The sequence below is a fragment of the Oncorhynchus gorbuscha genome, linkage group LG18 (genome assembly GCF_021184085.1).
Source record: "Oncorhynchus gorbuscha isolate QuinsamMale2020 ecotype Even-year linkage group LG18, OgorEven_v1.0, whole genome shotgun sequence".
Classification (NCBI taxonomy): Eukaryota; Metazoa; Chordata; class Actinopteri; order Salmoniformes; family Salmonidae; genus Oncorhynchus; species Oncorhynchus gorbuscha.
Genome location: NC_060190.1, coordinates 28,873,672 through 28,896,242, shown reverse-complemented (window position 1 = coordinate 28,896,242; position 22,571 = coordinate 28,873,672). Strand labels below are relative to the sequence as shown.

At 42.2% G+C, this 22,571-nt stretch overlaps 1 protein-coding gene across 2 annotated transcripts in view; it reads left to right on the top strand.

Annotated features, from left to right (window-relative positions):
* LOC124004336 (eyes absent homolog 2-like) overlaps positions 1 to 21,534 on the top strand; it is a 60,262-nt gene extending 38,728 nt beyond the window's left edge. For both annotated transcript variants that reach the window (XM_046313164.1, XM_046313165.1), the window contains exons 4-16: positions 724 to 848; positions 1,154 to 1,267; positions 7,878 to 7,954; positions 8,273 to 8,453; positions 8,588 to 8,727; positions 9,186 to 9,269; positions 14,746 to 14,835; positions 16,870 to 16,928; positions 17,866 to 18,026; positions 18,377 to 18,491; positions 18,883 to 19,004; positions 19,389 to 19,489; positions 20,400 to 21,534. In XM_046313164.1, the coding sequence (XP_046169120.1) occupies positions 746 to 848; positions 1,154 to 1,267; positions 7,878 to 7,954; positions 8,273 to 8,453; positions 8,588 to 8,727; positions 9,186 to 9,269; positions 14,746 to 14,835; positions 16,870 to 16,928; positions 17,866 to 18,026; positions 18,377 to 18,491; positions 18,883 to 19,004; positions 19,389 to 19,489; positions 20,400 to 20,480 (1,428 nt within the window). In that variant the 5' untranslated portion in view covers positions 724 to 745 and the 3' untranslated portion in view covers positions 20,481 to 21,534. The remainder of the gene's footprint in view (positions 1 to 723; positions 849 to 1,153; positions 1,268 to 7,877; positions 7,955 to 8,272; positions 8,454 to 8,587; positions 8,728 to 9,185; positions 9,270 to 14,745; positions 14,836 to 16,869; positions 16,929 to 17,865; positions 18,027 to 18,376; positions 18,492 to 18,882; positions 19,005 to 19,388; positions 19,490 to 20,399) is intronic.
* Positions 21,535 to 22,571: the final 1,037 nt, after the last annotated feature.

The following is a 22,571-nucleotide window of genomic DNA, read 5'->3' as shown; positions in this document are numbered from 1 at the left end:
TAGCAAGCTACTGTAGCTAGTAGTGCCAATGCTTACAATATTATGAGTTTTCATGAAGCAGCTGTTCTTCTGCCATGAGTATTTGCAGTAGCCCCCCGAATCAGCTGCTGACTGTGCTCAGCTGACCTAACGATACGATCGCAGAGAAACATGCTGATCTACGGGCTGATTTCTGATAACAGTCAGTCCCTCTTAATTGTGGGGCTACATGTCTACAACTTCAGGGTAATTTAAACAGGCTAGGCAAGCTTTTTATGTCAGTGAAGGAAGTGCTAGCTAACTAGCTAGCTAACTGTGTCAGTAAAGTAGCTAACTACAACAGTTAGCAACACAGCGGATCAAGTCACTGCACTGGTGACCAGAATTTGTGCCGCAAATTGACACCTGCTTTTTTAAATATTCACATGCAAAATCACTGCCACAGCGTTTGTAATAATTTAGCTTGCTAGTTATTTTGTCTATTTCATGGAGAGTCATACGAGAGTGCAGTGAGATTGTGAAATTGTGAATTCTGAATTGTCAATATTCAATATGAATTTCAGGTCCTACAAGACAGATCTGTTGAGGGACGAGCGTCCTGGAGGAGTGATGTCATCTGATGTGTTACAATTCTTAGTCATAGCCTAGCATAGCATAGGCTAAGCAGACAACATGGCAATTTGGACAATACATATAGTCCCCATGTTGCTTAGCAACTTACCAGTCTTTAATTCCTCCTTCTAGATCAGCTGACCTAAGAGCTGTCATGGCGGCGTACGGACAGACCCAGTACAGCCCTGCCCTCCAGTCTGCGGGACCCTACACACCATATACATACCACACCCAGGGCTACAGCATGCCCTCATACAGTAAGTACTGTCATATCATTCAATACAGGGGGTGAAGAGGTGGGGATATGACTGTTTAAAAGTTGTCTTGAAGGTATGGCATCTAAGGCACCGTGAATAGGAACCACAACTCCACATCCATTTACACCAGGGTCTCCAACTACAGGCCTGCAGGCCAAATGTGGCTCGCAAACTGATTTAATGCTGCCCGCATTTTACAATACACCCAGTTTTACAGCATGTCCCTCTGTGAAATACAGTGTAACCAGTTGCAGTAACTGAATCCAGTGTAGATCATTTATCTCCTTATGTCCTTTCCTCTGCAGACATTAAGACAGAAGATGGCCTCAGCCACTCTCCAGGACAGAACAGTCTGCTGAGCTACTCCAACTTCAGCAGCACTCCCCCCAGCCAGGGCCTCTACAGCTACTCCACACCCGGTCAGTCACACACACACACACACACACACACACACACACACACACACACACACACACACACACACACACACACACACACACACACACACACACACACACACACACACACACACACACACACACACACACACACACACACACACACACACACTAGGGTTTAATATCGGTAACCGGATTACCAAGTTTTACTGGGATATCCTCCCCAAACCCATTCTCGTTTCCCGAGATAAATAATGTTGAGAAACTAGTCAATTATAATACATTATTTCTATGAACAGCCGGGGAAATGGAACTGTTAAATTATATACAATGTCTAAATCTGACTTCTCTTCTTTGCTATCTGCATAATTATAACGCTCAGTGTGAGTGTGTGTGCTGTTGTAGCCTACCGTTTTTACTTGCACAAGGTCGGTGCGTCCTACAGGTTCTCCTACCATGCCATTGCAAACAGATGTAGGCGTACAGGAAACATCAGATCAGAGCTATAAAAATTTTTTTTTAAGGATGGCCATAGCCTACCCTCCCCAAGAATCCCTTGAACACATCACAACTGGTGAGAGGATATGCAGAGAAAGAGAAGAGCAAAATTAGCTGATGGAAAAATACAAAATAAACTCTCTGGCTTCATTCATAGGGTACATTAGACCAGTCATCACAACGCTAGCAGCCTACCATGTTTACTCAACATAAAGTCCCCAATAGAAAACATCCTTTAGGCTACTTGCATGGCTTCTATAAATGTTTATGGTTACTATATGCCCACATAAAAAAAATACTATAGTATGCTATAAATACTATAGTATAGTGTTTTTGTGGACTTTACTGTAGTATTCACTCTAGTGTTTTTGCAGTCTTTACTGTAGTATTTACTATAGTGTTTTTGTTTTATTATATTTGACATTGAAGTAGAGGCTTTCTCCTTCAGGAAACCTACTGGAGAAATACTGAAAGAACACATTTTCCATAACATTTAGGTAGGTAGAACTGTGGTTGAATTGTGAATTCGGGAGGGGAATGAGCAGTGTACAGTGCATTCAGAAAGTATTCAGACCCCTTGACTTTTTACACATTTTGTTACATTACAGCCTTATTCTCAAATTTATTAAATTGTGGTTTTTCCCTCATCAATCTACACACAATTCCCCATAATGACAAATCAAAAACAGGTTTTTAGAAGATTTTAAATGAATTTAAAAAACATTTACAGTGCCTTGCGAAAGTATTCGGCCCTCTTGAACTTTGCGACCTTTTGCCACATTTTAGGCTTCAAACATAAAGATATAAAACTGTATTTTTTTGTGAAGAATCAACAACAAGTGGGACACAATCATGAAGTGGAACGACATTTATTGAATATTTCAAACTTTTTTAACAAATCAAAAACTGAAAAATTGGGCGTGCAAAATGTCTCCTCCCATTCTTCTCTGCAGATTGTATGGGGAGCTGCACAGCTATTTTCAGGTCTCTCCAGACACTGAGTGTATAAAACATTAGGAGCACCTGCTCTTTCCATGACATAGACTGACCAGGTGGAAGCTACAGTATGATCCCTTATTGATGTCACTTGTTACTGTAAGTCCACTTCAATCCGTGGAGATGGAGGGGAGGAGACAGGTTAAAGAAGGATTTGTAAGCCTTGAGACAATTGAGACATGGATTGTGTATGTGTGCCATTCAGAGGGTGAATGGGCAAGACAAAAGATTTCAGTACCTTTGAACAGGGTTTGTAGTAGGTGCCAGGCGCCCCGGATTGAGTGTGTCAAGATCTGCAATGCTGCTGGGTTTTTCACAGGTTCCCATGTGTATCAAGAATGGTTCACCACCAAAAGGACATCCAGCCAACATGACACATCTATGGGAAGTGTTGGAATCAACATGGGTCAGAATCCCTGTGGAATGCTATTAACACATTGTAGAGTCCATACCCCAAAAGGGCAAAAGCGGATGCAACTCAATGTACAGTCAATATACAGTCAGTGAATGCTTTCAAATAGCAATGCTGGTTTTCACGGTAATACCAGAATGTCTGGTAATTTCTCTAAATTGTCTCGGGAGGAAGAATGTGTTGATTATCTGGAAAATATTAAACCCTAACACACAAACACATGAAAGCTTGCACACACACACAAAAACAATTGCCCAGCACTGGACGGAAACTGGTGATGCTTGGAGCCAAAGTGCGCTGCTCAGACCACTTCGCTGCGGCAGTTCAGAATACTCTAGCAAGCCGTGAGAATACTTGATGGTATGAGGTTGGTAGTTTTGCAGAGCCTTCCCCAAACCATAGCCCTTGCCTTAACCACTCTGAAATGATACCTAAACTTTTAACCTTTGAATTGTTTCTGTTTTAACCATCTAACCAAGCAGAATGAATGGGTAAAAAATAGACGTGCATACTTCGAGTTTCAAATGAAAAACATTGAGATCTTGATGAATACAGACGGACACAGATGATTGCATGCACACATACTGGCACACAAACACCCAGATACACCCAACACCCGTTGTGCCTTTCGCTCTGATCTCTTCTCTACTTTGCAAATGGCTAGCCGTCCTACCCTCTTTCATTCCTACTTACTGTCTCCCTCCCTCTATTTCTCTCTCTCACACATACACACTCACTTTACCTCTTTCTTTTGCTGAGATCTATCCTTTTTTCTATGGCCAGTCCTTTCTCCTAGAGTGCCTTACAAAAGTATTCACCCCTCTGGGTGTTTTTCCTATTTTGTTTTTGTTGCTTTACAACCTGTAATTTGAAATGGATTTTTATTTGGATTTCATGTCATGGACATACACAAAATAGTCCAAATTGGTGAAGTGAAATGAAAACAATAGCTTGTTTCAAAAAATGTTTCAAAAAAATGTAAACCGTTAAAGTGGTGCGTGCATATGTATTCACCCCCTTTGCTATGAAGCCCTAAATAAGATCTGGTGCAACCAATTACCTTCAAAAGTCACATAATTAGTTAAATACAGTCCACCTATGTGCAATCTAAGTGTCACATGATCTGTCACATAATCTTAGTATATATACACCTGTTCTGAAAGGCCCCGGAGTCTGCAACACCACTAAGCAAGGGGCACCACCAAGCAAGCGACACTATGAGGACTAAGGAGCTCTCCAAACAGGTCAGGGACAAAGTTGTGGAGAAGTACAGATTAGGGTTGGGTTATAAAAAAATATCCAAAACTTTGAACATCCCACGGAGCACCATTAAATCCATTATTTGAAAAATGGAAAGAATATGGCACCACAACAAACCTGCCAAGAGAGGGCCGCCCACCAAAACACACGGACCAGAGGCAACAAAGAGACCAAAGATAACCCTGAAGGAGCTGCAAAGCTCTACAGCGGAGATTGGAGTATGTGTCCAAAGGACCACTTTAAGCCATATACTCCACAGAGCTGGGCTTTACAGAAGAATTTCCAGAAAAAAATCAGCAAACATGTTTGGTGTTCACCAAAAGGCATGTGGAAGAGTCCCCCAAACATATGGAAGGTACTCTGGTCAGATGAGACTAAAATTGCACTTTTTGGCCTCCCGGGTGGCGCAGTGGTTAAGGGCGCTGTACTGCAGCGCCAGCTGTGCCACCAGAGGCTCTGGTCGTAACCGGCTGTGACCGGGAGGTCCGTGGGGCGACGCACAATTGGCCTAGCGTCGCCCGGGTTAGGGAGGGCTTGGCAGGTAGGGATATCCTTGTCTCATCGTGCACCAGCGACTCCTGTGGCGGACGGGCGCCGTACGCGCTAACCAAGGTTGCCAGGTGCACAGTGTTTCCTCTGACACATTGGTGCGGCTGGCTTCCGGGTTGGATGCGCGCTGTGTTAAGAAGCAGTACGGCTTGGTTGGGTTGTGTATCGGAGGACACATAACTTTCAACCTTCGTCTCTCCCGAGCCCGTACAGGAGTTGTAGCGATGAGACAAGATAGTATCTACTAAAACAATTGGATACCACGAAATTGGGGAGAAAAAGGGGTAAAAAATTTCAAATATATATTTTTAATTAGCTTTTTGGCACACCCAACACCTCTCATCACTCTGAAAACAACATCACCACAGTGAAGCATGGTGGTGGCAGCATCATGCTGTGGGGATGTTTTTCATCAGCAAGGACTGGTAAACTGGTCAGAATTGATGGAATGATGGATGGCTCTAAATACAGGGAAATTCTTGAGGGAAACCTGTTTCAGTCTTCCAGAGATTTGAGACTGGGACGGAGGTTCACCTTCCAGCAGGACAATGACCCTAAGCATACTGCTAATGCAACACTTGAGTGGTTTAAGGGGAAACATTTAAATGTCTTGGAATGGCCTAGTCAAAGCCCAGACCTCAATCCAATTGAGAATCTGTGGTATGAATTAAAGATTGCTGTACACCAGCGGAACCCATCCAACTTGAAGGAGCTGGGGCAGTTTTGTCTTGTGGAATGGGCAAAAATCCCAGTGGCTAGATGTTCCAAGCTTATAGAGACATACTCCAAGAGACTTGCAGCTGTAATTGCTGAAAAAGGTGGCTCTACAAAGTATTGACTTTGGAGGAGTGAATAGTTATGCACGCTCAAGTTTTCCGTTTTTTTTGTCTTATTTATTGTTTCACAATAAAAATATTTTGCACCTTCAAAGTGGTAGGCATGTTGTGTAAATCAAATGATACAAACCCACCAAAAAAAAAAAAATTTAATTCCATGTTGTAAGGCAACAAAATAGGAAAAATGCCAAGGGTGGTAAATACTTTCGCAAGCCACTGTATCTCCCTCCATCTCGCTTTCTTTTTCTCTCTGATCTCTCCATCATGATGGCCCTCTGACTTGGAGCCCAGTGACTGGGGTCCTGTCATTTCCAGGTGGGTGTCCGTAGCAGTGCCCGTCTGTCCTCCTCCACGCCTGTTCTCCATTAGCTGCGGTCTGGGTGCCTGGCGTCAGCAATCTCTCTCTCTCTCCTCCTCTCTCTCTCCTCTCTGGAGGTCAGGCCCCTTCCTCCCCACACACCCACACCGCGGCCAGAACTAGCACGCACTTGTGTGTGTTTGTGTGTGTCTGCACGTGTCCGTCCGTGTGTTCCATATGTGTGTGTCTGTGCTCCACACATTCCCCCGTTCTTCGGCACCCAAAGTATGTTTGGCTCAGTAGGACTTGATGGCTTTCAAAGCAGCGTGAAATTGACCTTGCTCTGTCAGAGGTTAGAGGTTAAGGTGCATGTTGTGGTGCTGGGAGGGGAGGCTAATGAAGGAACTGCATGGACTTACTGACAGGGGAATGCAGGGCCACTGTTAAGAGTCATATTCATGAGTACGCATTGTAGCAATGGAAAACTGAAATGAGCGTTTCTTATTGGACAAGTCCAGTTTTCTTCGGTTTGATCCTAATGAATACGACCCAAAAGAGGAGACTCAAGATAAAAACTTGAGAGATGAGAATATGGCCCTATAGCAAAGCAGGTTTATAGAATCCACATTGATCTTCAAAGAGAGTTTTGTATATTTGTTATATTTATACTTTCCTGCTCTGTATTTTGTAGCAGAATCATTCATCTAAGCTTGGACGAAATGTCAGTCTGATCCAGCTTCAGCCCGCTACCGTTGTTGTCAGAAAGTAAGACTGAAACACTGGTATTCTAACAATGGAATACATGTGACCTCTCTGCTTTCTTTCATGTGTTTCAGTACAGGTAAACAAAAACCTAGAGTGGCAACTCCATGTACAAGACCACCAGACCTTTCCTCCCACATACACACGCACACACACACACCACGCACTACACTACAAAGGACAGACCAAATCAAAACCAGAAACTCCACTGTTTATTTGGAGACCTTCTGATTTCTTTGTGTTGTTGCTTTGAAGACTATGTTTTTCCCAGTTTTGTCCTGGGAGACCCCCGGGTGGTTCTGGGTAGTCATTCATCTAAGGTTAGGTTTTGGGTGGTGGGATGGAGGGAAAGAGGGGTGTTGAGGGGTAACACACGAGTGTAGCTGGGGGAAAAGAGCCCAGAGGAAGGCATTCCTTCAGCAGAGTTGATAACACTGATGGAGTAGCTAGCTAGCACACCAGCCCCCCCCCCCCCCCCCCCAGCTGCATTGTTCTTGTTGGGACTCATAAATCAAGTGCCATACTCCCTGGAGGGTTTGAGGCAAGTCAGTGTTTTGAGGCCATGTTGTGAAGCTACTTCTGTGATTAATGTTGAGTTGATTGCATTACAGTAGGTGTTGTTTCCTGCTTTATTCCCTTCTTATTCTGGAAATCTTCCAACCAGGAATTTGGGAAAACCTGTGAATTTTACCAGAAGGTTACCACCATTTTGCAACTCTAAGGGCTAATGCTGTCTCGCGATCCACTTCGTACACATAGTTTCAAATGCATAGTTATGCCCATTAATGAGGGGTAATTGACTGATATACTTGTACGATAGGTGTGCAATTTCTGTTGAGTTAACGTTTAACTGCCTTGCATTCTTAAATGTGCCTGTTTTTATTTCCATTTGTTAAATTTATTGGTATTACAATACCAATACAAATATATTTTCAATGGAGCTTTCAATGCAAGTCCAACTTCTGTAAATGTCAGTCAATGTGAGTCTGTTTTTGACGTTGGTTTACTGTTGTTTTCCAGGTAGCAGTATTTCTTCTGGTATTTTCCAGGGAGCCAACCCCATCACCAGCTCAACTCCATTCAACCCCACACAACAGGTCAGTACAGGATGTAATACGCACACCATTATGGACGACCATCTTTTATGCAAATAAAAACAGCTCTCACAGTACAAAATGTTTCCAAATGGCTGGGATGGCATTTAATGGGTTTGGAATACTGCAACTTACAATTGAATGTGCCACTCATCTGGCTTCAGTGATAGCCTCTTTCACAACATGGTAGATATATATATTTTTTTATAAATCTGTGAAGAAAGGGTGAAGCCCAATATGTGATCATTTGTAATATTCTGTGTAATTTTTCTTTCATACATCTTAGGACGTCTTTAATATTCTTCCCATTCCCTCTGTCAGGACTTCTCAGCGTACTCTAGCTACAGCCAAAGCCAGTACTCGCCATACTACAACACACACTACAACAGCCCGTACCTCGCAAGCAGCAACATCAGCCCTAGCGCCATCACCACGCCCATACCCTATCAGCATCCAGAACACCCTGCCGTGGTGCCCAATCACAGCCCTGAGTCCCACCCAGGTACAGATGGTTGGCCCGCCTCTTCTCTTTATTGGAGAATGATTTATTATCCTCTTAGCATTCTATTTATCTTTCTGTCGTGTTCTTTGGTGTGTTAGACATTTTCATTGACAGGATGTGTGTGTGTGTTCCAGGAGAGTACCATCCGCCCCCTAGCCCCCCCACCCCAGGGAAAGAGCCAGAGGGGGTGCCAGCCAGACGGAGCTCAGACGGGAAACTGAGGGGCAGGAAAAGAGTCAGTGACCCACAGCCTGCCCTGGACTCAGACATAGAGGTAATGTTACAGTCCATGGAAGTCACAAACACACACGTGCACACACACATACACACACATCCCGTCAATGGTAGCCATTGACACACTGAGCTACAATATGACCACAGACACTAATAGACACACAACAGACCACAGACATACTGTTATTCAAATGTAAGAACACAGGTTACTGACAGTTAGACAGATGGTTTAAAGTGAAGTCGCACTTCCATAACTGTAAAGAAATCATCAGAAGTGTCATTTATAGACCTCACTCAGTAAAAGTCATAAAAGAGTTCACAACATTTACAAGTAATGGTAGAACAGTTTAGTAGCTCTTGGTGGTCTTTTGTGATTTTCCAAGTCATTTTCCTACTGATTGATCAGTTTGTATGTGTAGTCCGCACTGTCATTTTCTCTTCAACGTAGAGATAGAAAAATAACAATTTGGCTAAATATGTCTTTGTCTTATTTTCCAGCGTGTGTTTGTGTGGGACCTTGACGAGACCATCATCATTTTCCACTCTTTGCTCACAGGGAGCTTCTCCACACGATTTGGCAAGGTAGAAAAAAATTGACTTATATGACTTAAAACACTCTCTCCATTAATCACTTTTCAAATTAAATAACCCTGAAAGTATCTGATGGCTTATTTAAACTAATCCTTGATAGTTGCCAAGCTACTGGTAATTTAACAAAGTAAGCGGAATCATCAGTAATTTTGGTGAATAACAAGTCATTTATGGTCATTTGGTCATTTATACTTGATTAAAATGTATTTATATTTACCATAACATTAGCATAACATATTCTTATTTTGTCATTTGTATATACAGCATGTTTTTGTTTAGTTTTTTTGTCATTTAATTTAACACCCTTTTTTGTGATATCCAATTGCGATCATGTCTCTTCATTGCAACTCTCCAAAGGGCTCGGGAGAGGCGAAGGTCGAGTCATGCGTCCTCCAAAACATGACCTGCCAAACCAGGCTTCTTAACACCCGCCTCGCTTAACCCAGAAGCCAGCTGCACCAATGTGCCGGAAGAAACACTGTTCAATTGACGACTGACTTTAGGCTGCAGGCACCCAGTCCACCACATGGAGTCGCTAGAGCGAGATGAGCCAAGTAAAGCCCCCCCCCAGGCCAAACCCTCCCCTAACCCAGACGACACTGGACCAGTTGTGCACCGCCCTATGGGACCCCTGGTCACGGCCGGTTGTGACAGCCTGGTATTGAACCCCAGGCTGTAGTGATGCCACAACACTACGATGCAGTGCCTTAGACATCTGCACCACTCAGGAGACCTATTCGTATATATTTTACATTTGATACGGCCACACAGAGGGCCAGAGATAATTACAGACACCTGTGATAATCTGAAGTACTCAAAAAGGCCACTAGATGTAATCTGATAAAATTAAAATAAATACTTGAAAGTTACTAAAATTCTGGTGGTTTACTAGTAAACGTAAAATGTTTCCAGTAATATTCTCTCCCTTTGCAAACCTAATACTTGATGATATAAACTATGCAATATCAGTTAAGGGTGAATCCAAACTTCCAGTGGAATTGTGTGTGTTGATGTCAATGGGACTAAATTAATATTCTACTGGAAGTTAGGATTCACTCCTTAAAGCCTAACTTTTTAAGATGTGTTTTTGTCCTTTGCTCTCTCCTTGACTTTTCACACGCTTGGTGTTTTCCTTCTGTGCCCTCTTGTCTCTTTATATAATCCAGGGGACTTGTTTGGCCAACCCACGTCCCACTGTTTGATTGACAGCTGATTAACCTTTACATAATAGACAGGCAGCTGATGAGGGCAACAATAGTCATGTTTCTTTTTTTTGGCCACAACAGTGTTTTGAATTCTCACGGTCCCGCTGCGGTTTGACGCGATGTAAACGTGGAGTTGGAGAGAGAGAGAGCCAGAGCGGGAGAGAGTAACAAGTATTAGGACTAAAGCGCTCCACCATTTTGGCACTCTGTTGTTTCTTTTTCAACATATTGTCAGGGAGAAAGGAGAGGATGGAAGTGTTGACATTTGACTGGTGTGCCAAATTCCTGATTCCACCCACCCAGCTTCCCCGCTGAAACGGCAAACTTCAATCCGACATGCTCTGACATCAAAACTGAGACATGCCAGAGAAAAAAAATTTGGGTGGGGGGAGGTAGAATCCTCAAATCCCCCAAAAAGATTCCGACCAAAGGCCTAGTGGGATTATTTACGAGCCAGGAATTGGTTTTCAATTAGGTAGGAGTGAGTTTGATATGTCTTCTCACAATAATGCTCACTGTCAGGCAATGACCAATGTTTATGTTAGCTTAGGTTTCCCTATATTAAAGAAACAGGATCCCAACTTTTCTTTAAAAAAAAACATGATGCTGTGTCTAGACCAGACAGACTATATTGTAACTCCTTCCTTATGACAGTCATTGTATTATGACCAAACTCATTGAGGTAAACAAGTGTTTGGCCTGTGTTGAGGCAAGCAAGGGAAGCCTGGACCCAGGAAGGGGCAGAAAAAAGATGGTTGTGATGAAAAACTGTTGTTTTCACTGCCTTTGAAAAACCAAGGTAAACTCTAGAGCACATGAGGATTTTATACCCTACATTATTGGTCCAATGGCATTTTATTTATCACACGTAGGCTACAGTGCCCGTGTCATCTCTCTCTGTGTGTGAATTTCCACTCTGCATGAACGATTTGAAAAGTCCACCACTGAAGGCATCAGTGAAATTGTCTGGATTTTTTTTTGTGCTTTCTGATATTTTCTTGTTCTCTGTGAATTCCTGCCTGTGATTAGGAGGAAGAGGAAGTTGGACCTCTTTCATGTTTATTTCTACCTCACTCCGCATTGAAGAAGACTTGGCAGGGAGTGTGATTGTGGATAATTAGCTCTATTTAAACTAAACACTCCCTCTCCTCCACCTCCCCTCATTCTCATCATCCCAACACTCTCTTTCTGCCCCCCTTCTTCCCTCGCCCCCTCATTCACCAAATCCACTTTGCTGTGGATCAATTGGAGGTGGGAGGAAGGCTGTCATTTTTCAAAATCTAACACTCCCCTTTGGCTAACGCCTCACTCCTCCAATTTTGTCACACTGCCAAGATGTAGAACCACCACTATAGCCACAGCGCCAGTACAGTACAGCACACAGCCACCTGCCCTGCTGGTGCCTAGCCACTCCCCACAACAACAATGTACTGGACTGTTTTCTGACAAACTGTGATTTCTCTGTTGTCTGCGGAAGATTTGTAATTCTCCCATCATTAGAACAGCGTATCTTCTTCATTCCTGAATTCTTCAATAACTGTGTGTATGTGTGTGCTTGTGTGTGTGTGTGTGCTTGCATGTGTGCGTGCGTTTGTACATGTGCGAGTGTGTGTGTAACAGAAGGAGAGGTAGAGAGAAAGAGACAGAAAGAGAAAGAGCAGGTTGCAGTTTGGTGGAAAGAATGATTGACAGAAAGGTAATCAGACTTCCTGCTCAGGTGATAGAACCTGTCCTGTCAATCTGAGAGAAGGGCTGCCAGTGTCTTTAGAAGGCTGTTTGGACAGGGAGAAAATAATGACTGTTAGGGGGGTTGGAGTTTGGAATGGCACCTGGTGCGCACGCGACCCAAAACAAGCGCATCTACAAGTATTTCTCCTGATTACAGTCTATATACCATAGCAGTATACAGTTGAAGTTGGAAGTTTTCATACACTTAGGTTGGAGTCATTAAAACATATAATTCACTGTTTCACAATTCCAGTGGGTCAGAAGTTTACATATATTAAGTTGACTGTGTCTTTAAACAGCTTGGAAAAATCCAGAAAATTATGTCATGACTTTAGAAGCTTCTGATAGGCTAATTGACCTAATTTGAGTCAATTGGAGTTGTACCTGTGGATGTATTTCAAGGCCTACCTTCAAACTCAGTGCCTCTTTGCTTGACGACATGGGAAAATCTAAAGAAATCAGCTCAAAAGATTGTAGACCTCCACAAGTCTGGTTCATCCTTGGGAGCAATTTCCAAATGCCTGAAGGTACCACGTACATCTGTACAAACAATAGTACGCAAGTATAAACACCATGGGACCACGCAGCCGTCATACCGCTCAAGAAGGAGATGCGTTCTATCTCCTAGAGGTGAACGTACTTTAGTGCGAAAAGTGTGAATCAATCCCAGAACAACAGTAAAGGACATTGTGAAGATGCTGGAGGAAACAGGTACAAAAGTATCAATATACACAGTAAAATAAGGCCTATATCGACGACATGAAAGTCCGCTCAGCAACGAAGAAAGCCACTGCTCTAAAACCGCCACAAAAAAATCTAGACTACGGTTTGCAACTGCACATGGGAACAAAGATTATACTTGTTGGAGAAATGTCCTCTGGTCTGATGAAACAAAATAGAACTGTTTGGCCAGAAGACCATCATTATGTTTGGAGGGAAAAGAGGGATGCTTGCAAGCCGAAGAACACCATCCCAGCCGTGAAGCACAGGGGTGGCAGCATCATGTTGTGGGGGTGCTTTGCTGCAGGAGGGACTGGTGCACTTCACAAAATAGATCGCATCATGAAGACATCAGTCAGGAAGTTAAAGCTTGATCGCAAATGGGTCTTGCAAATGGACAATGACCACACGCATACTTCCAAAGTTGTGGCAAAATGGCTTAAGGACAACAAAGTCAAGGTATTGGAGTGGCCATCACAAAGCCTTGACCTCAGTCCTATAGAATATTTGTGGGCAGAACTGAAAAAGTGTGTGCGAGCAAGGAGGCCTACAAACCTGACTCAGTTACACCAGCTCTGTCAGGAGGAATGGGCCAAAACTCACCCAACTTATTGTGGGAAGCTTGTGGAAGGCTACCCGAAACGTTTGACCCAAGTTAAACAATTAAAAGGCAATGCTACCAAATACTAATTGAGTGTATGTAAACTTCTGACCCACTGGGAATGTGATGAAAGAAATAAAAGCTGAAATAAATCATTATCTCTACTATTATTCTGACATTTCACATTCTTAAAGCGGTGAACCTAACTGACCTAAAACAGGGAATTTTACTACTAATTTTACTAATGCCAGGAATTGTGAAAAACTAATTTTAAATGTATTTGGCTAAGGTGTATGTAAACTTCCAACTTCAACTGTATATTGCCACTTTCCATCTGCAATTATTTTAATCTAATTCCTGTCTAGTAAGCAAACTTCACTTGGGAGAATACTAAATCCATTTCAATTTACCATTCTTGGATCCCTGAGATATATCCCTGATGCTAGCTGGCTAGAGAAATGCTTGCTACTGTAACTACCAAGGCACTTTCGCTCTGTGTCAGAGACGTGATGGGGGTCCAGTCCGTCCAATTAGCATGTGTTGTGAGTGTCACTATTTTCACAAAGATGCTGTAGGGAGTAAGACATGCACTACTGGCTCACAGACTGGGCAGAACCGAGTGAATTGAGTACCCATCCTGTGGGCTAGGGAAAGAAATATAATTATGCCAAGGCAGCCTGGTAGCAAACTCTCTGCCTGGGCCCGGTGGTAGGGAAACCCAGTGTTAGATAATCAGACTAAACACTTTGTCATAATTACATACAAAACCTCTTACGACATCTCAGTCAGGTCTATTCAACTGCACTTCAAATCTATCTGTGTGGATATAGAGTCAAGTTCATCTGCTATTTGAAGCTTGGTTGTGTCCCGCTGATTCGACGGTGTATCGTGCAGAAGATCAACATTCATTACATATTCATAAATCCTTTACCACTGTGCGTCCTAGCTGTTTCTATAATCAATAATATCAAGAGAGGCGACCTTTTCTTTCCTGAGATGAACAATGACCTATGCAAAGTAATGTTATGAGAATAAGTCCTCTTAAACACATGTGAACAAGTGGTTCGTGAAGGGGCGAAACCGAACTTCCACTTTAGTCAAATGTTCACCGAGTTATGCATTGGTGTCAATGGGAGAGTAGATGACAACTAAGTCCATCCTTGTATAAAACAGCTGTATTGACCTTTGTAATGTCGTTGTGTCTCCTTTTCAGGACTCGTCCAAGGCAGTGTCGCTGGGACTGTGGATGGAGGAGATGATCTTCAACTTGGCCGACTCGCGGCTATTCTTCAACGACCTGGAGGTGAGACTTATTTACCTGATGGATTCGATCATCTATTATCCATCCTCCGTTATCCATACTGTTGCTCATCCATCATCTAACATTCACACTTCTGTTTATAATCTATCATCCATATTTGTGCTTATTATCCATCATTGAGCGTCCATACTGTTGTTATTAGGAATCACATACATCATCCATCCTCTTTATTATGCATCATCCATAACGTTGCTTATATCCGTCATCCTCAATTGATACTATCAGCAGGGCCAGGAGTTTTCCCAGGATTTAGGTGACAGCCCTCGTGACAATACTACATCACGTTTTAAAAAGATTCCCTTTCATATTGTTCGGGTTACTCTGTCATATTCTCAAAAGATTTGAGTTGAAAGCCTAACTGTTTAAATGGGCTAGGGTTAAACTGGAGTATTTTTAACATCATGAACAACAGGTAGGTTTTTCTCTGTGCATTCCACGACCTTTTTCTAACAAAGACCAGGCTTAAATTTGGTTTGTGGTGAGAAGGAACACTGAGTTGTTAATTATAGGTGTGTGTCTGTCTCTTAAAGGGAGATTAGTTGTGGGGAGGAGGAACAGCTGAGGGGAAGAAGGCAGAAAAAGCAGTTTTCAAACCCGCTTTTTAAGTTCCTTCTATTTGTCATCCTCTGTTGTTAGTTCCCCATTCAAACAGTCGACTAGTGGCGGCCATCTTTGTTAGTCATATGCTGTGGTTGATTTATGAAGTCATTTTCCTTCAGGTTTGTCAGCAGCTAATAGAGCGCCAATAGATGCCACAGGCTGAGTAACCTGTACGCGATGAAGAGTTACGAGCTAGGAAAAGCTCTATGATAACCAGGTTATAGAGAAACACACTTTTTGAAGAAATGGAGGCTAATTTAACTAGCTCCAACAATGTGGTGGTCTTGTGCTTTGAGAATAGCCTAAAATCTTCCATATGTCACTGTTAATTTTGCACGTCAGATATGTACTTGTCCTTACATGCCAATTCCTGTCATTAAATCACTTTAGTTGGAGAGGTGTTGAAATGACTGCTGCGGGGTCTAAGAGCTGCCTATAAAAAAAATAGCTTAGCCTATTGGGTTCTGTGGGTCGTGTTATCGATTCCCTCTGTGTCTGTGGGAGCTGGGTCGCAGCATTGGGAGAGTGTCAGGGGAGCATTGGGGGAATGAGGGATGCTGATATTTAAGAGTGTGATGAGTTAGCGTCTTCCTGTGTCTCAGTCCGGTGTAGCTGTGTGAGAGAAGAGATTGAAGTCAGTACTTACTGAAGTAGGTTTCAGGGGATAAAAGTAGGGAAGAAATGAGAATAGCAGATCAGAAGTGGAGATTCAAAGGGATTTGGTGGAGAGGAGGTGGGAGGATAGTGCATGTATTATATAGTAGCATCATGGGAAATTCGTTTTTAGGATTTGTTTGAGGAAGCAACTTTTTTCACAGTAGTTCACTACCCTGCCTTATATCTACTATAGACCTTACTTCCAATATATCAAAAGTCCAGAAATCTTAATAATTTAATAATAATACATTAATACTACACAAAATACTGTTCAGTGGATCTTGTTTTTAGTGGGCATATATTACATTTACATTACATTTAAGTCATTTAGCAGACGCTCTTATCCAGAGCGACTTACAAATTGGTGCATTCACCTTATGACATCCAGTGGGACAGTCACTTAACAATAGTGCATCTAAAACTTAGGGGGGGGGGGGTGAGAGGGAATATCTGAAGGTTCTTCAGATATTAGGGGGGGGGGGGGCAGTTGGCAAAAGGTGTTGATGTGGTATAAATCTTAGTGGGGTTTATTAGTGGAGTGTGGTGGTGTCAAGTAGAGCCGGTATGCTCCCATATTCCAAGTACATTTTTTTCTTCTGGCGCCTGGATGTCCCAGCAGCCTATTTCCGCCTCCCTGTTGTCTTTTGTTTAACATTTTTTTATTTTGTTCTATCGCTCCCCTAGGCTCCCTTAAGAAACCTGCCCGTGCACAGCTCTGAAACGGATCTCCCTCTCTAATATATCCGCTTTCTTTCCCAGGAATGTGACCAAGTTCATATTGATGACGTGGCGTCAGACGACAATGGGCAGGACTTGAGGTACTGTACAGCTTTTCCTCTTGAACTCAACTCGGCCCCACACTTAAATCAGCACTGAGTGGGTTTAGTAAAGGAGGGGGTGGGGGTGGGGGGGTATATTGAAAATATGTCCTGCTCTCTTTCTTGAAAACATCTCCCACTGGGCAGACACTGGTTGAAAAAAAACATTGTTTCCTCGTCATTTCAGTGAAATTACGTCGAACCAACGTGGAATAGACGTTGACTTGACATCTGTGCCCAGTGGGCTGTCTCTCTCTCTCTCTCTCTGTCCCTTTCTGTTTGTGTGTTTTTCTGTGTGTTTTTCTGTGTGTTTTTCTGTGTGCGTGTATGCGTCTCTCGCTCTCTCGCCATGGCAATTTAATAACAGTATCATCATTCTTCAACGTCTCATCAGAACAGTACTGTCATTCTCCATGTCTGGCTTATTCCAGACATTTTACTATGTAAATTGATGACAAATTTTAGGATAGATTTCAAAAAAATTGTTGAAAAGGTGCAAGATGTTGCTCAAATGCCTATGTGCCTTCCTTACCATTTAAGTGCTTTTGGGCATGTTACCCTTTTCCACACAAAAATATTTATGAACCTCATTACATTGGATTTGCAAACTGCATGTTCTCCAACTTAATAATAACACACTTATAATATAGATGTATTCTATATTCAATTTGTTTGATTTATTGTGTCATTTATACTGTCAGCTATTGGTCTTAAATCCAAAGGCCTCTCTCTCATGGTTGGCATCTTTATTTTTATTATTGGTCTCAGCCTTGCTCTTTTTATAGGATTTTTATTTTATTTCGTTACCTTACTTCAGTTATTATATTATACTAGGCCTACTCCACGTAATTAAAGGTTCTGGTCTTAGGCACTGGTCAAATCCCACCAAACATCAACTAAATGTGTACATTGATTAGACATGGTTGTTGTCTTGCAGCATGTATAACTTTGGCACAGACGGGTTCCAGAGCCCTGCGGGTGCCGGTACTCTGTGCCTGGGCTCAGGTGTCCATGGTGGGGTGGACTGGATGAGGAAACTAGCCTTCCGCTACCGGAGAGTAAAGGAAATCTACAACACCTACAAGAACAACGTGGGAGGTGGGTTCTGACAGGAGCTAGAAGAGGTGTGTGTGTGTGTGTGTGTGTGTGTGTGTGTGTGTGTGTGTGTGTGTGTGTGTGTGTGTGTGTGTGTGTGTGTGTGTGTGTGTGTGTGTGTGTGTGTGTGTGTGTGTGTGTGTGTGTGTGTGTGTGTGTGTGTGTGTGTGTGTGTGTGTGTGTAAAATATTCTCTAGCGGTTAACTGATATACAAATCACAATGTCAATTTAAATTGGTTCATTCTGTATAATCATGATCATAATAAATAATTAACATTGCATCTTCATATACTGCTCAGCTATCAATTTGTATACCAATCTATGATGAATAATGTGATTGTGATTGTGTCAGGTTTGGTGGGCAGTCCCAAGCGGGAGGAATGGCTGCAGCTGCGGAGGGAGATGGAGGTCCTGACAGATCTGTGGCTGACCCAGGCTGTCAAGGCCCTGGCCCTCATTAACTCCAGGTCAGGACACACCCCTTCTCAACTGCCTAGCTACCCTATGGTGGAACTATTTGGAAAATAATAAACAATGTAACGTGATATTAGCGTATGTAATCCATAAAAATGAAATGGACAGTACTCCAAATGTATTGACCATTGATGTTTTGCATGGTTAATAAATATAATAAATAAGTATTGAAATTGAACCTGGAACTCTATAGAGCTACAGTATATACACAACCAGGAAATATTGACAAGACTAAGATCGGGAGCTGAAATATCCGTTGGCTGGTATTTTTTCCTTGTTGTCACTCTTTTTTTGTCCCATTCAAACTGACACCAGGCAATTATCGTACTTGTTTGAACATGACACACATATTGACATCATGTGTTGACATCGCTCTGTTTCCAGACCAAACTGTGTGAATGTGCTGGTGACCACCACCCAGCTGATCCCAGCCCTGTCCAAGGTCCTGCTCTATGGTCTGGGCTCAGCGTTCCCCATAGAGAACATCTACAGTGCCACCAAGACAGGTGAGGTAGCACACAAGCACTCGTTATGGTGTAGGACACTTGTTTCGGGTTAAAAAGCCCAACTCATCGTGTCAAGGAAGGAATATTATATTCACAGTTGGGCTGATTGTGCACAGATAGTAGTACCCGACAGAAAATGTTTCCCAACCACGCTGCGAAAACAATCTAGTACTAGCAGACTTTGGTTTTGTGCGATCCTTGTTTATGTTTGTGACATTTTTATTAAGTGTTATTTAAACACTTATTTGTTAACACTTACGTTTAACATTTTTAACACTTCATTTGTAAACAATTTGAACACTGACATATGTCTAACACTTATTTGTTAACGGTTACTTTTAAACACTTAACATTTTTAAAAGTAACACAACAATTATTTTCCAGGGAAAGAGAGCTGCTTTGAGCGCGTGGCCCAGAGGTTCGGCCGGCGAGCAGTGTACGTGGTCATAGGGGACGGAGTGGAGGAAGAGTCTGTAGCCAAGAAGGTGAGACTCACATGTAACCAGGAAAAGGGGTGGGGGTACACAAGATATTACCGCCTGCCTTATTTCTCATGCTAGGAAGTCAGATTAAATTGAATATGCACCCACACATTTTATTTGGTGCGTTTGCTTGTTATTATTTGAAAAAACAAAATAATGTTTATATCCTGCAGGATGAAATTGTGTTCGGTATTAGTTTGACTGAACCCTCTCCAACACTGTCTAAGATTGTATTAGCTCGCCAAGCTTAGGCAACTTGACTGTGGTTAACCGAACAATAATAGCCAACTAGTCACATTAGTCAGTGTTCAGCTAGTTACATTAGCTACCTAGTTTAGCCAGTGTTCAGCATTTAAAACATTTCTGTTTGTGTCTTGCAGTATCTAGTTTAGCCAGTGCTCCACATTTTAAACATGTCCTTTTGTACCTTGCAGTATCTAGTTTAGCCAGTGCTCCACATTTTAAACATGTCCTTTTGTACCTTGCAGTATCTAGTTTAGCCAGTGCTCCACATTTTAAACATGTCCTTTTGTTCCTTGCAGTATCTAGTTTAGCCAGTGCTCCACATTTTAAACATGTCATTTTGTTCCTTGCAGTATTTAGTTTAGCCAGTGCTCTACATTTTAAACATGTCCTTTTGTTCCTTGCAGTATCTAGTTTAGCCAGTGCTCCACATTTTAAACATGTCCTTTTGTTCCTTGCAGTAGCTAGTTTAGCCAGTGCTCCACATTTTAAACATGTCCTTTTGTTCCTTGCAGTATCTAGTTTAGCCAGTGCTCCACATTTTAAACATGTCCTTTTGTTCCTTGCAGTATCTAGTTTAGCCAGTGCTCCACATTTTAAACATGTCCTTTTGTTCCTTGCAGTAGCTAGTTTAGTCAATGTTCTAAACATGTCTGTTTGTGTCTTGCAGAAGAACATGCCTTTCTGGAGAGTGTCGTGTCGGCCTGACCTGGAGGCTCTAAGTCATGCACTGGAGCTGGACTACCTCTAGTGGGCGCTATAACAACCCCATCATGCCTTTAGCCAGTTCCTGCCTGGTGATGCCGCTTCCTGTCCAATGGACCAATTGGGTGGAGGGCAGCGACGATTCACCACCATACAAAAGCAAAGAATGACGGACCAATCTTTGTATCAGCAGGGAAACGCAATTGTTACTGGAAATTGTACATGTGCTTTCACCCGTTCACACAGGGACTTTTACATGTGAAAGGTATCCCACTTTGGAACTTTAGATTGTTGCACTGAAAATAATGACCAAGGTCAGGGATGGGCAACTGGTGGCCTCCGCAGTTTTTCTCTTGTTATGTCAATTAGGCCATATCAGCTAAAATGTTTTAGATTGGTAAGTTCGTCTAGCGGTCAGCTATCTAAACCAGCAAAAATGGTTGAATTACCGGCCGGGGGCCACCATTGATTTTGTTAGTCTGTCTCACTCAGATATCATATTATATACTGCAAACATTTCTCACCAGCCTACGGCAAAATGTGTAGAATTACAAAAATGTCGCTGTAAAACAGCAAATGTTCTTCACCGCCCGTGGCAAAATGAGTAGAATTGCAGGAAATGCGTTGCAAAATTGCTGAATCTTCTTTCCGCTCCATGGCAAAATGTGTAGAATTGTAGCAAACTTTCTTCAAAGCTCCACATTTTCTCTACGCCCCATGGCAAAATGTGTAGAATTGTAGCAAACTTTCTTTAAAGCTCCACATTTTCTCTATGCCCCATGGCAAAATGTGTAGAATTGCACGAAATGAACTCTCAAATTTTAAAACAATGTCTCTCCGCTGTCAAGAGGAGGGCTGCTAAAATGCTTTGCTCTCAATGTGGTTGGTGTGACCCGCAAGCAACTACCATCCCTCATAATGAGTTCAGTTTCTTGTGGCCCCCAGACCCATCAAAGTTACCCATCCCTGACCTAGGTGATCTACAGTTGAAGTCGGAAGTTTACATACACCTTAGCAAAATACATTTAACTCAGTTTGTCACAATTCCTGACAATCCTCGTAAAAAATCACTGTCTTATGTCAGTTAGGATCACCACTTTATTTTAAGAATGTGAAATGTCTGAATAATAGTAGAGAGAATGATTTATTTCAGCTTTTATTTCATTCATCACATTCCCAGTGGGTCAGCAGTTTACAGGCACCCCATTAGTATTTGGTAGCATTGCCTTTAAATTGTTTAACTTGGGTCAAACGTTTCGGGTAGCCTTCCACAAGCTTCCCACAATGAGATGGGTGAATTTTGGCCCATTCCTCCTGACAGAGCTGCTGTAACTGAGTCAGGTTTGTAGGCCTCCTTGCTCGCACACACTTTTTCAGTTCTGCCCAAAATGTTCTATAGGATTGAGGTCAAGGCTTTGTGATGGCCACTCCAATACCTTGACTTTGTTGTCCAAAAACTTCTTGGTGACAGGGGGCAGTATTTTCACATCCGGATGAAATGCATGCCCAAATTCAACTGCCTACTACTCATCCCCAGAAGATAAGATATGCATATTATTAGTATATTTGGATAGAAAACACTCTGAAGTTTCTAAAACTGTTTGAATCATGTCTTTGAGTATAACATGATTTATATTTTTATTTCTGAGATTTGTGTCGCGCCTGCAGGTTTGAAATATGTTTTCTGTCTTTGTTTACGGAGGTGCTACACTCAGAGTCACAAAAAGCAGAAATATAGATCAAATTAATCACTAACCTTTGATGATCTTCATCAGATGACACTCATAGGACATCATGTTACACAATACATGTATGTTTTGTTCGATAATTTGCATATTTATATCCAAAAATCTCAGTTTACATTGGTGCGTTACGTGCAGTAATGTTTTGATTCCAAAACATCCGGTGATTTTGCAGAAATACTCATAATAAACATTGATAAAATATATTAGTGTTATTCACAGAATTAAAGATAGACTTCTCCATAATGCAACCGCTGTGTCAGATTTAAATTTTTGTTAACGGAAAAAGCATAATCTGAGAACGGTGCTCAGAACCCAAAACAGCCAGAGGAATGTCCTCCATTATGGAAACAACAAAGTTAGAAACAACACCATAAATATTCACTTACCTTTGA